The sequence below is a fragment of the Rhinolophus hipposideros genome (genome assembly GCF_964194185.1).
Source record: "Rhinolophus hipposideros genome assembly, chromosome: 17".
Classification (NCBI taxonomy): Eukaryota; Metazoa; Chordata; class Mammalia; order Chiroptera; family Rhinolophidae; genus Rhinolophus; species Rhinolophus hipposideros.
Genome location: NC_138063.1, coordinates 57,115,362 through 57,129,568, shown reverse-complemented (window position 1 = coordinate 57,129,568; position 14,207 = coordinate 57,115,362). Strand labels below are relative to the sequence as shown.

The following is a 14,207-nucleotide window of genomic DNA, read 5'->3' as shown; positions in this document are numbered from 1 at the left end:
TTCATGCCGACCGAGCACCCTGCCAGGCACTGCCACACATCACCACCTAGTCCCAGAAACACCTGGAGGCTCAGGATGAAAAGACACCAGAAATGCAGCGCTGAGCTGCATACAGAAACTCATGCAGCAGTACTGCTGTCACAGACTCCCGTGGAACACACCATGCCCACCCAGAGCGGAAGGACACCACGCACACGTATATAGAGAATACGTGCCACTGCCATGACACAGAACCAGCCCTGGCTGCCCACACGGCAGGACCAAGTCTCAAAAACAGAACAGAAGACAAAAGAAGATGTGCTTGTGTGGCCCAAGCCACAAGTCCACAAACCAGCAACACAGCCGTAGGGAGGACTGAAGTCAACCAGTGAAGTGACCCTTGGGGAAGGGGAGTGACTGGGAGCCTCCAAGGGGCTGAGATGCCTGGGGTGCTGTCGTGTGACACTTCGCAGGTTGCCCGCCCATGGCTGTGCACCGCAGTACGTCACGCTTCAGAAGAGGACCTCAGTCACCGAGTAGCCACACACAGGACGCCTGGCACCTCTCTGCTCCACCCCCACCTCCACGCCACATTACAGGCAGCAGGGTCCATGTGCTTAGAGCACACGTTTCAACATGCCGAGAAAGCCTACAGGCCCACAGAAGCCAACAGTGCTGGCTGCCCCTTGGAGCCTCTGTAGGCTTCTGAGGACAAGTTTTTAGAAATCAACACCACCCCCCAGACACACCAGATGCAGACCCATGGGGCCGCAGGCATCAGGCTGGCGGGTTGGGGTGCCCGGGGCCCAGATTGCCTGGCGTCTCTCCTGGGACCAGCACCCCTACCCCCTGCCTCTAGCCCCACAGGGCTCCCCCACCTACCTCCTGCACAGACCTGGGCTTTGTGGGGCAGATGCACCAAGCGAGCTTTGGGTCCAGGGCAAGGAGGGCCCGGCCCAGGGACCCCGAAAAGAAGCCGCATTGGCTGCCGCAGCTGCACGGACTTGCCGACAATCACTCCACAATCTCAAGCAGCGCCACTTGACTTTCAGGATCTCTGAATTTCAGAATCTTGTTGGGGGGGTAGGTGGTGCTGAGGGAGTGGGAAGATGCAATCAGAGGGAGTCTTCTAGAGACATGAGGGCCTCTGGAGAGTAAGAGGTGTCCCTGTCCCCGCAGCCCAGGCCCAGAGCAGCACACAGCACGTGATCAGCAACCACGGGCAAAATGACGCCTGAGGGCAAGGAGAAAAGCAGCTCCAGACACTGTGAGGTCCGTGAGTACTGGGCGGGCAGCATCCCAGCCAACCTGACCAGGGCTCTGGGGTCGAGCACTGCAGCCACAGTCCCCGCTCTCTCCTCTGCACAGGGTTCACTGCAGAGGAAGGAATATCAACTCACCCATGGGCCTCCCAACAGCCCCTGGAGGCAGGGCCTGCCCAGTGTGGAGGGAAGGAAACCGAGGACCCGGGAGGAGAGGGCTTCACCTTGGACAGGTCCGGCCCCAGCGCCCAGCTGGACAGCTGTCCCTTGGGCCCCATTCCGAGGCCCGGTACCCTGGGGGCCCATGATGCCATGACCCAGATCTCCAGGCCACCAACTGGTAGTACAAAGCAAGCTTGAGTTGGCCCACAACACTTTCTAAAACTGTGAATTAGTTGCCAGGGCTTAACAATCAAGAGATCTCATACAAAGTATGGATTTCCAGGTTCTCTTGAAAAACCAGATGCTCGGGCAGACAGGGCTCCTGTTCCCGCCTGGCACGGCCGCCAGGACAGGCAGGGCCCTGTCTGCCCCAGCCCCTGGGTTACTGCAGCCTCTGTATCCATCTCACCCAAGGCTCTGAAGGGTTGGCCCTGTCCCCACCTTTGCGTTGCAGAACGGGAGAGTCATAAGCCGCTGAGCGGGGAAGGGGCAGGATGAGCACCCGCTAGCAGGAGTCCTGGGTCTGTCCTTCCCCTGCTCACTGCACACACCTGTGCTGCCTGCAGAGGACTCAAACCAGGGGCTGCCCATGGGAACGCCTGGAGGGCCCAGGGGGTCCCTGGAGGCCATGGAGGAGTTGGGGAGCTACATGCAGAGCGGGGGCTCTGAGGGGGACGTCAGCCCAGGAGAATGGGCTGCCTACGTGGGGGGGAGCAGGTGGCGGGCAAGGCCTCTGGGGAAGAGCAGGGGAGTCAGGGAGCAGCACCAGCCAGCCCTTGGCAGCTGAAGTTGGCAGGTCTTAAATTAATTGGCTACAATTTGATACAACGTTTGGAGGAGACTGGCCCAGGGCCAACCACATCCCTGGAGCTCCTCAGTGCGGCTTCTTAAAGCCCAGTAAGGACCAGACCTGGGGAAGGTGGGGTGTGTCAAGCACACCAGGCACTGCCTCTAGGTTGGCAGTGTGCGGGGGTCTCCAGGGCCCAGATCCCAGCGTGGGGTGAGGACAGGGCAGAAAGCAAAGAGGCAGTGCCCACAGCACTCACACTGTGGAGCTAGACCTGGGCCAGCCTCCAGGACACCAAGGGCCCAGTACTCCTAAGGCCTAGAGAAGAGGTAGCCAGGCAGCCAAGTAAGGGGGTAGCACAGCACTGAGACAGGCTGAGTAGAGGGCACTCAATCGCCCCAATCCCTGGACCACAACTGCTTCCACCCCGGGGAGGGATGAGGCGGAAGACCAAATTCTGCTGCCATAGGCCAGGCCCCAACTCAGGAGGCATGTGCCGGCAGGGTGAAGGCTAGAGGCCTAGCGTGGAGTCCTGGCGGAGGTCACGCAGCTGGGCTGGGCACAGAGGGACTGGAACCCCGACCGAAGGGCAGATGAGGGGGGCATCCTTGCCTCCTGTTCCCACGCTGCTCTAAATCCCCACCTGCAGACATGCCCCAAGGTGGGATGTGAGGCTTGAGGGCACACAGGTTCTAGGAAATCAGGACGCAGACAGGGCAAGAGAGCTGAGCCCTGGGAGCTGGAGCCGAGCCTGGTACCAGGCAGCTTATGGCTGATGTCCTGGGCTGTGGAAAGAAAGTCCTGCAGGCTGGCGGCTCAGGACAGGAGCAGGTGGTGGGGGGCTTTTGAGGGAGGGGCTGCCCTGGACCCCAGGCTTACTCAAATAGGGAGAGGGTCATTGAAGTAGGGACCACCATTTCCTTTCCTCCAGGGACGCACACAAAAACGGGAGGAAGGCTGCAGTCCCAAGTGAGGACCCTGGAGCCAGTAACTCTGGGCACATGCCTCTTCTACCTGCATGCCTCAGTTTCCCCATCTGTCAAGTGGATGACAGGGTTTCTGTGAGGACTCCGAGGTATAACCACACAGGCACTCTGAGCCCTGTACGTCCTAAGGTTTTGGGCCTGCTGGCACGTCCTCTCTCCTTCCTCGCGCACTTGAGGAAACCATGGCTCGGAGTCGCTAGACAGCCAGCTCCAGAACACACAGCTGGTGAGGGGAGAGCTGAGACCATGCCACGCTCAGCCATTTGTATGAGACTGGGGTGTGAACGATTGGCCAGGAGGTGTAACACTAATGCAACAGCCGCTGAGATGCCCTCTGCTTAGCCAGGTAGATGCAGATAGAAGGGGTACAGGTGGCAGGTCTAGGAATAAGCCAGGGGCATGCCTCAAAACCAAAGTGACAGAATTCCCCAACTCACAGACAAGCATGGCTGACCACACACTCAGGAAGGGCACCATCCATTCATGTGCAGTGTGTGGTGCCCAACAGAGGATTCCAGGATAGGAGGAGTTGGTACCCAGGTCAGGGCTCTGGAAGGTAGGGATGGGGGCAGGAGGAAAGGAGGGGGACCTCTGGCTACGGCTTCCTCATGCCCAGTGAAATCTTTTCTCATGGATGGGCCCAAGACCAACTCCATGGTCTACATGCTGGGCCTCAGTTTCCCTTCTGTGGGAGTGGGCAGGAAGGCAGGCGAGCAGGACCAACTAGACTCAAAAGCTCCCACCCAGACCCCACCCCGACGTGGCCCTGGGGCACAGAAGTGAGGAGGAGGCAGGGAGGCAGCAGGAAGCAGGGGTGGCCTAACCTGTTCTCCCAGCCTTGCAGGGTGGCCTATGGGCACAGACAGCGCCTCAGACAGATGCATGCCAGCCCACCAGCCATCAAAAGGGGCACTCTGTGGGACGTCGCCAAGAGGCTTCACCCACGGACCTGCCTCAGGGAGACGTTCTCTGGCCCCTGCCAAGCACAACCTGCATGACACACCCAAAGGGGCTCCACTGGCACTGTCCCCCACTCCCCCATTGCCATGTGCCCTCTCTAGGCAGGAAGAGGGAGTCATATGGGGTGGAGGCCTCACCCTTGGGAAGGGAAAGGGCCCTACACTCTGGCCAAAGGCAGTAACCCCAACAGCAGGGCCAAGGGGTGTGGGGGTGGGTCACATGAGAGGATCGGTTCTGAGGGCACAAGGGGCTTGTATGGAAGATGGTCGGGTCTGCACTGGCCTGGCCCCCACCCGCACTGCCCGGAACTGGGCAGGCACTTAGACCCACAGTCCCTGTGAACAAAACCCCCCAGCACCGCAGGGTGGCCTTCAGGCAGCAGCTGGGCCTCCACTGCGCCAGGGCCACCTCAGCCCAGAGCCCACACACCCTGGCTCAGAGCGTGGGGAGGTGTCGCTTCTCGGAGGTCACAGAGCCTGTGGGTGGTGGGACATGATTCTCAGGGCATTCATGATTCAGAGACAGGGAGACCCCTTCTGCACGCCCTGAATCGGGGCTGAGAACAGGCAAGGTCCTTGCTGGGTGCACGACAGGGAGCTGTGTCAGCACCAGGCCTCAAGACAGCTGTTATTTCATCCACGGACCCTTGCACGGACCCTCTGGGGCTCCCAGGCACCCTCATCCTACAGTTGCCTGGGGAACTTCCTCCACAGCAGGCCAGCCCTACCCTGGTCTGGTCCCCACCCACCCACCCACTAAGTTGGCTTGACCCGCAAGGCAGCTCCCTCTGCCCACCTCTCTAGGAAGCCCTCCTAACCCAGTTTTGCAACAGCTCCACTCAGACCAATACCTGCTGGCGAGAAGGAAACCTGGAAACACCAGAACAGGCTCTGCCACACAGCGCCCCCGGCTCTCACCCTGAGGAGACCAGGGGATGGCCCTGAAGCTGGTCCCCGTTACTACGCAGTCACCACACTCCCCTCACACCAGCCAACAGCAGGTGGGGGTGGGGGCACCAGCCTTGCCCTGCCCTTGGCCTTACTGCCTCCTCACAGAGAGGGGCCCTCCTGCACGGCAGTGCTGCCTCAGCAGACGCTGGATCTCCGAGAAGAGAGGGGTCCCACGCAGGCATGCCTGCCCCCACCACACACACACAGCCTTCCCAAGTCATTGTGTGTCCTCGGAGAGCAGGGCCAGCAGCTGGGGCCCACTGAGGTACCTAGCCCGCTCTGCCCCTTGCCAGAGCCCTCGAGGTCATCTGGCCCAGCCCAGGGGAGGCACAGCACCCACCTCCTCATGAACTGGATCTGGCCTCCCAGTCACAGAGCAACGCCATCTCCTGCTCCCAACTCTATCCACCCCATTACCCGATCCCCACCCCTAGGCCTGACCTTTCGGATGCGGCCACTTCGCGTGCCGGTGAATACAACGGTGCGTCCCCGATAGTCATAGGCGGCCACAGCAGTCAGGCCATCCTCCTTGTCCACAAATAGGGGTGTGCCCTCGATGGTAACCGTGCCCCCCAGTGGCTGGTTGAAGTCCTGCCCGCAGAAGTCGTCATCAATCTGCAGGGGCTGTGGGAGGGGAAAGGTGAGACCCTGGGCTGCTCAGCCTACCCCGAACGCCTTCTCCCTGAGGGTGGGGTCCTCACAGCCAGGATCTGCCAGCTCAACTAACTGGAGAGGCCCACACAGGATCCTCAGGGACGAGCACATGGCCACACATAGGGGTTGTGGCCCAGGGCACCACTTGCACAGATCTGGGGGATCAGGGACTCCTAGACCCATTCGATAGATGAAGAAACCAAGGCTCCTTGAGTCTGCCCGAGGCCCAGGCAGGCTCAGCACTGGACCCATTTCTCACATGCACAATTCACACAGGCCCCACACCTAATCAGGGGTGGGGATAGGGAGTGGAGTGAAGGAGGCAGCCTGAGGGAAGGCCGGGAAGCAGCCAACCAGGGGGCCAGGCCCCCTGCACCAGTGATGGCTGCACAGAGGGAGGGATAGCCACTGGTGACTGTGGGGTACAGGAAGGTTTCTTCAAGACAGGAAACGGGTCACACCTAACAGGCAAAGGGAGGGACCCAGCTAAGAAGGGGACTGAGGTGTAAGAAGCAGTCAATAATGTGAGGTTCCAGAGAAGGCCAGGGGACAGGGAATGGGGGTGGGGGTACTCCACCACAAGAGGGAGGGCAGGATGAACAAGGCAGGTTCTAGGTGGATGAAAGGGGACAGCTGGTTTGCAGGGCGAGGTCACCAATGAGGTAGGGCCACCAGAGCTGTGAACCAGAAGAGGGTGGCTAAGTGGGGTGGCAGGGTTGGGGTTGGGCTGGGGTCCTGGAGTGGCTCCAGAATGAGGAGTGGCCAGGGGGGCCATGAGGAAAAGGGAGTGGAGGGAATGTGAAGAAGTGGGAACAATATCCAGGGAAGGGGCAGACCTGGGGAAGGACCATGGGCACAGGGTGTGCAGTGTGACCTAAGCAGGCACTGCCCCTCCAAGCCTCAGTTTCCGTATCAGTACAACACAGATAAAACACCTTCCTTGAAAGGCCAAGGGGACGATGAACAGTACATCTGCCTCGTACACCTGTGGCCTCGATGGGGAGGGTGGCTCTGTCATAAGGCCACCCACCGCACATCTAGGAGGGGCTTGAGGGGGCCTTTGCTATCCCACTCTGCCCAGTGTCACTCCCAGTATAGACATGGGAAAACAGGCCAGAAAGGGGATGGCTTTCCCTGGGCCAGCAGCGAGTTGTGGGCAGCAGCAGTGGGGATGAGACCTGGCTCTAGAAGCCCCTGACATAGGTGAAGTCCTGGCTTTTTCACACGTGACCCTGAACAAGTTCCCTTCAAAGCCTCAGGTCATCCACAGAAAAACAGTGGTTCCTACCACCTGGCCATTTGCAGAAGATGCTCCCTGAAAAGCAGCTGGCCTGGCCCTAGACAGTTACTGAGCACCCAGCACCTGTGAGCTCAGGCCATCCCAGTGCTAGGGCTGGCGTCGTCAGCTCCTACTGCAGGAGAGGGCAGAGATGCCGAGAGGGCAGATACACAGCTAGGAGCCCAGGACAAGGGCGAGTCTCAACAGGGGACTGAGGGAGTCAGTGTCTGGAGCCCACCTGACCCTGGTCTGGCTCCAGCTCTGCCTCTTACTGGCTGGCAGTGTATTCCTAGGCAAGTCACCTCACCTCTCGGAGCCTCAGAGACCTCATCTGTAAAATGGAGACTAGACGGGGCTGGTAAGCTCCCGGAACAGTGCCAGGCATGCGGTGAGTGTTCCGCCCAACGTCCACCGGGGTTTATGGACTGGTGAACACAGTCTCGTCCTGTCTCCTAAAGGAATAGGACGGTGCAGGCCTGGGAGCAGGCTCCAAGGCCAATACTGTGGGGGCAGCCTCAAGCCTCTGGGAGACAATGGACCAGTGGCAGCACCTGGAACAGGGCAAGTGTTGTACAGGCATATGGTTGGTGGTGCTGTTACAGTTTCAGAGGAAAACAGGGCGGCATGGGGCCAAGGCTGCTGAGTGCGTGAGGCCGGCAGGGCAGGAGCAGCCCTGGCGTCGTGGTGCTCACTCACCGAGTTGATGCAGCCCAGCTCCTTGTTGAGCAGCCAGGGCAGTGAGAGCTTGCCCTCGCCACGGTAGCAAGACTGGATGCGCTCCTTGATCTTCTCCTTGATGGCCCTGAGAGTGAACAGGCACAGCGCTGACTCCTTGGGAGGCTTCACGCGGTTCTTCTGGCCCTGGGCGAACACAGTGAACAGCACGTCCTCGTCGTCAGCCAGGCCCAGCTGTCGGGCCAGGGCGTGGCCCGGCCGGCTCAGGTAGGCATCTTGGACCAGGCGGTATTCCACCCCCGCCTGCTCGCAGCCGATGGGGAACTCAACATATGAGTAGAACTTGGGGTCGTCTACACACAGACGCACAATCTTGGAGGTGAAGAAGTGCTCGCCGGCGGCATCGGGCGAGGTCAGCTGTGTGTCCAGCTGCAGGGTGAGGTAGTACACAAACTGCTCGCTGCGAAAGCTGTACACGTAGTAGATGTCAAAGGCCGGGAACTTGGACAGTGTGTCCGAGGGAATCTTGAGCTGTGAAGACACGAACTCATCCTGGTACACAAAGCTGAACATGTCGGCGTCCTCCTCGTTGGCCATGAGTCGGCGGCTGGACAGCGTGGGGAAGTACTCGGACTTGCCGTCGATGGGTGTGCCCACAAAGAGCTTGGCTTGCGCCCGGCCCGGTGGCCCAGCGATCAGCACACCCGCCATGCTGCCGGCCTCACGCACGCTCGACAGGTAGTGCTCCTTGCGGTGGTGGGGCTCACCCAGCTTGAAGAGGTCATCCAGTCGCAGGAACTGGCAGATGCCCTGGGAGGCGCTGCCACAGGCCAGCAGGCGGTTGGCAGCATAGTCGAGGAGCAGCAGCTTGTTGACGTTGTCGGTGCTGCCCAGACCATGCGGGCACGACTGCACACTGGGCGGGGGGTAGCACTTCTCGTTGTCCTCCACAGGGCCTGTCACATGGGCCCGCAGCAGCGTCAGGTTCCCCGACAGCTTGTAGATGCGGTTCACTGCACCCACATACACCTCACCCGTCTGCTCATGAACTACCAGGTGGGTGAGGCCCCAGTCGCTGCTGGCAAAGGAACGGAAGGTAGGCTGAGGGTCTCTGCCCACCTTAGGCACACTGGCCACTGCCCGCACAACCGCCAGCACAAGCAGCAGCAGCATCGGGAGCACCCGTGGACTCAGATGTGGCAGCGGCATGGCGGGCCGGGGCCTCCGGCTGAGGCGCTCAGGTCCTGTAGGGACGTGCATCACGGGGCGGGGAGCCTCAGCCCTGCAGGGAACAGCAGGAGAGGGTGTGAGCATGGGTAGGGCCTCACCCCTGGGAGGGCAGACACGCCCACATGCCATCTCATGAGCTCTCGAGGACCTGTCCACGCTGTATCTCCAGGGGCATGAGCTAACCCTGGAAGGGAAGCCAGAGGTCCAGAGAGAACATCTCCCCGGCCTGAAGCCCTGCAAGCAGCAAGGGGTGTACCCGGGGTCACCAAGAGCAAGCCTGTGACCCCTACATGTAGCACAGGACACCTGCTGGGCCACCAGATATGCTCCATGAACACCTGGGCCTGCCATCGCTGGCCAGCCAGAGAAGAGAAATGGACCCAAGAACAAGGAGACAGGTGGAAAGGGTTTGAGGTCTAGACTAAGAGCCCTCACCTCCTGACTCAGGGCCTCCTCGTGCCCTACAGGGTAAGACACCCCGGCCCAGCTCCAAGCTCCCAGGGCAGGTGACAACCTCAGCCCAAGGCACTGGGGAGACATGCTCCCTTGCATGCTCGGGACAGTCCTCCGCACAGGCGCCAAGCATGGCGGACTAGGACACTCAGGCCCCCGCCACAGGTAGTGCCTCTCGGGGCAGGCAGAGGGCAGTCTGCGTCACCTCGGCCCTGGGGACCCCCACCTGCTGACCCTGGCCCGGCCTCTTGCCAGACCTCAAGCCCCTGTACTCCGAGGACTGACCCAGAAGCCCAGCTGCATGCACCTCCCACCTCCCCTCCCCCCTCCCAGCCAACCGCTGCCCCCCTACCTGCCCCCACCTCCCACACCCTGAGCTATGACCCCCTCCTAGGCTCCCCAGGAGACGGCCTCTCAGTTCCCCTCTAAAACCCTCAATCCAATTCCAAGGAAAGAGGAATTCCCCCAAAAGGAAGGGGGGTAGGGGCTCTCTGAACTCTGCCCCCCAGTAGTGGTCCTCTCTCCCCAATCTCCAATCCCTCTACACCCACCGAGCCCCCAGGCTCACCTCCACCTTCCACTCCTCCCCTCCCCTGTTGCACTCCCAGCACCATTCACCCTCCTACCAGGCTCCAGGATATCTATGACCCTTACCTTTGCTCCCCAGGTAACACTTACCCCCTAAATCTCCCCCAAACTGCCCACCCCTCTGCCACCTGGACAACCACAGCATTTGGCCCCCTCCACTCATGTCTACCTATAGCCCAGTCTCTACACAGTAGCCGGGCCGCTTTTCCAGACTGTATGTGAGCTTACCAGCCACACCCCCCAATCCTGCCGTGGCCCCCCCTTCCTCTGGAAAAGTGTCCCCACAGCCCAGAAGTTGGCAGTAAGGCACTGAGTTAAATCCAAACTCTGTCATTGTAGCCATGTAGCCCTAAGGGGGAAGTCACCCCTCTTTCCCAGCCTCCGTTTCCCCATTTGTAAAATGGGGATGACAATGGCTCCTCTCTCACGGGCGAAAAGGAGAAGGTCAGGACACTCCCACAAGCTGCCATCAGCAGGAGTCCCACTGGGGCCTCTACCCGACTCCTGGCTAGAGGCTGACCACAGAGACGCTGGGTCCTAACTGCAGGCAGGTGCTAGTGGGGTCTGCACATATTTCTGCTCCCAGACAATGCTCCTACTGAAGCCTGGCAGCCCCATTTTATAGGTGAGGAAGCTGAGGTCAGTCCAGGCTGGGAGCTGGCCACAGGGAGCTGCCAGACAAGGACCAGATGTCTCTGAGCCGTCATGTCTGCCCTTCCCTGAGCCCTTGGACTTGTTGTCCCCTCTTCTGTTCCCTCCCCTGCCCCCACAGCCCTGCTTGGTCTCAATTGCCTCCCCTCACCTCCTAGTTGAAGACGGCAGCTGCTTCCTCAAAACCAGTCACCCCATTGAAATTTGCTAATAGTTTTGTTAATTTATCGTTTCCAGACACTCTCCCCACTATAATGGCAGTTCCCTGAGAGCAAAGCCTGGCTCTGCAGTTTGCCACAGTATCCCCAAAGCCAACCCCAGGACCCAATACTTGTGAATGAATGCAAGAATGAATGGGTCCTGGGCAGCGCAAGACCTCACCTGGGCAGACCAAGCTCCCTCACCTTGTCCTCTCTCCCCACACACCCTCTGTCCAGTGAATGCCCACACCCACTGCTCAGGTGGAGAAACTGAGGCTCGGGAAGAGAGAGGGGTTGACCAGGATTCAACCAGCAGGAGAACCAGGTGGTGCTGCCTTTCGGGACCCTCCCAGCAGGCTTTCAGCTGCCTTTCCTTGAGGATCTCTGCCCAGACATAGCCCCAAAACCTACAGTCACCAGGGACCTCTGCTGGCAGCCAGGAGAGGAGTCCCCGGCCCCCAAGCCCCTGCCCCCAGCTCAGGAGCCCAAGGCCGACTAGTAGGCGGAGAACAGGCTCCTCACAGTGGCAGTGGGGCCTGAACTGAAAGCTGAGTGCATGTGAACTCCAAAGAAAACATGAATCACTCACCGTTTATCAGTTCAAAGCAGACCTGCAATTACCAGGGGCTGGGCTCTCCCCTCCTCAGGGATAATTATACATGTCTTAATGCAATCAGGGCCCTACTTTTTATATTAAACAGGAGGGACCCAGCTGAAAAAGCCACCATCCAGGGAGTGGCCCTGGGCCCACTCCCCCGGCCCCCAACAGAGGCTTCCTGGAAAGGAAGGGACTGGCCAGAGGCATGGGGCTGCCAGTTAGGAAAAGGGGATCAGGAACCCAGGGTTGGGTCCTTCATGCCCATCATTTCACAAGGGCCAGCAAAGACGTCTGGATCACTGCCCCTATCTTACTGATACAGGGCCCAAGGCTCAGATAGACCCAAGGTCACCCAGCTAGTCCCAGCAGGACAAGGACGGAATCCCAGGCTCCTACAGAGACCTGGATGACCAACAGACCTGCTGGGGCTCGACTCCCACGTGCCTTTGGTCTGCCCAGGAAAAAAATGCATTCATTCCAAAGCTGCCTGAGTGCTGGGAAGGACCATGCTGGGTTGGAGCAGGAGAGCACCACCCATGCAGTGCTTTGCGGCTGGGAGGGAGCAGAACAAGCCACTGTGGTCTGAGGAGGCTCCCCCAGGGTTTTTCCACCTGTTCTAGAAGGACCAGGCACAGTGGGAGCTGGCATGGGAGGGGGCATCCTGGGTGGCAGAGCAGCAAGAGCAAAGGCCTGGGTGTGGAACCTGCTGGACAATGCAGTGAGGGCAATGGGACTGACCGCAGCTTCCTGGCTTCGGCATGAGAAGCAGGCTCTGCTGGGGCCCAGTCAGAGCCAGACTGGGGAGTGAGAAGCTGAAATGGGGTTAAGTGTGTGAATGGGGGTGAGCAAGGGAGAGAGAGGTCAGGACAGAGGCAGACAGGCCTGGCATAGCAAGCACCATTCCTGGACAGGATGGGCTCAGCTGTACAGGAGAACCCGGAGAGATCAAGGTCCCGTGTCCTTCTCCCAGCCACCACTCCTCCTCACCCTGAGAAACAAAGGCCCTTACTCAGCGCTGTTCACAGAGGCAGAGCCCAAGCCCCATGCCTCAGGCTCTGGATCCTTCTGGGGCTCAGACAGGTTAGGTCACAGGCAGGGAGTGGGGGACAGAGAAGGCACTGCCATCCTGCCCAGTGGTGCCCCATTCTCAATCAGGACAGAGAGCTACCTCTGTCAGACCCCTGCCCCAACACAGGCGCCAGGGAGGTGGTACTGAGATGCCCTGCTCTCCCACCAGACCAGTCCTAGGGGACCAGCACCTGGGAGCATTACAGTCCTGCTTCTCAAAAAAGTGTCCACCACTTATCTTCCTTCCAAGTGGTGCCCTCTCCTCCTCTAGCTTGCTTCTCTAGACAAGGGGACCTTCCTGGGTCAAAACATGCAGGCAAGGACCTGGGGGCCACAGCAAGCCAGAAAAGAGCTGTCTGCTTTGTCCCTGGCACCTCACTTGTCCCCCACCGCCAAGCACACACCTCAGCCACACAGGGGCTTGCCAGACCTCCACCCATGCTGTCCCCTGCCTGAAACGCTCTTGCTAGGCCCTGAAGCGGAATCGCTGGTTTTCCGGTCTGCTTCTGGCAGGGGACTGGGTGCTCCTCAAGGGCTGGGCAGGGTCTTAGCAGTCTCGTGCAACACCTGGTCTCTCCTGCACACCCCAAAGCGGCAGGGAGCTGAGGGTACCTGGGTGGTGCTTCCCAAGGGCCAGAGGAGCAAAGGCTGAGTCCCACCCCCTGCCCAAACCCAGAGAACCGGCCTCAGCACGTTAGAAAGGGAAGGACCCCAGGCTCAGGGGGCGAGGCCTGGTCCGCACCCCAGCCCTGAACACACCCCCCCCTTTCTTTCAAGGGGCGTGGCCCCAGCGCCCCACAGATCAGCCAGGGCTGCCCCCGTCTGCAGGCAGGCAGTCACTGGAGCCCCCTCAGCCCCTCTCCCGGGCTGCACCGGGGGTCCCAGAGGCCAGGCTGCTCCCTGGCGCCCCGCTGCCCGTCCCCGTCCCCGTCCCGGAGGCGGTGCCGGGTCAGCCCCGCCGCCCCCAGCTCCGGCGCACGGCGGGCCCGGGCCAGGGACGATCCAGGAAGCAATCGGAAGCCTCCGAGGGAGGCAGGCGGACCCTGGGGAGGCCCCGCGAGGGGGCGGCCTCCCGGGCGGCACCCGCACCGCCCCCGCGCAGCCCCCGCGCAGCCCCCGCGCGGCCCTGCGGGCCTGGAACGGACGCAGCGCCCACTTCCCAGCAGCCGGGGCCGGAGGGGCCGGGGCGGGCGTGGGGCGCGGGGAAGCGGCTCTCACCTCCACGCACGCGCTGCCTTGGCTCCCGCGGCCTCGCCGGGCCTGTCCTGACCGGCCCAGCCCTGCCGGCGGCCGGAGGCCCACGCCGCGGTCCGGCCTCCGGGCTCGGCCTGGGTGTCCGCAGGGCCCTCCCAGCAGGGCCGCCTCAAACTTTGTCTCCCGCCTCAGAGCAGGCGCGGCGCCGAGCGAGCGCTGCCGGCGGAGCTCGGGGGCCGGGACACGACGAGCTGGGCAGCGGCGCCGCGGCCGCGCCCGGACTCACGCGAGGGCCGGCCGAGCCGCAGGGGCACCGGGGCGCGGACGCCGCCGTCACCGCGTCCGCCCCGTGCCCGGCGGCCTCACGTCCGCGCAGCCGGCGGCTCCACCCGGGGCGCTTCGCAGGCGGCGCGCCCCCGGCCCGACACGCGCGCCGGCCCCGCTCCGGGCCGCGGGAAAGTTGCGCCCCTACTCACCGGCCGCCCCCGGGGGCGCCTCGCCGCCGGCCATCGCCGCGCCCCGCCGCCCGCC

At 61.5% G+C, this 14,207-nt stretch overlaps 1 protein-coding gene across 4 annotated transcripts in view; it reads right to left on the bottom strand.

Annotated features, from left to right (window-relative positions):
- PLXNA1 (plexin A1) overlaps positions 1-14,207 on the bottom strand; it is a 394,709-nt gene that overhangs the window by 40,048 nt on the left and 340,454 nt on the right. For 3 of the 4 annotated variants that reach the window (XM_081078527.1, XM_081078529.1, XM_081078528.1), the window contains 2 exons: positions 7,716-8,976; positions 5,528-5,710 (listed from right to left, as the gene is read on the bottom strand). In XM_081078527.1, the coding sequence (XP_080934653.1) occupies positions 5,528-5,710; positions 7,716-8,976 (1,444 nt within the window). Of the gene's footprint in view, positions 1-5,527; positions 5,711-7,715; positions 8,977-13,700; positions 13,830-14,207 lie in introns of those variants that run through there. The other variant, XM_081078530.1, reaches the window with a different exon arrangement.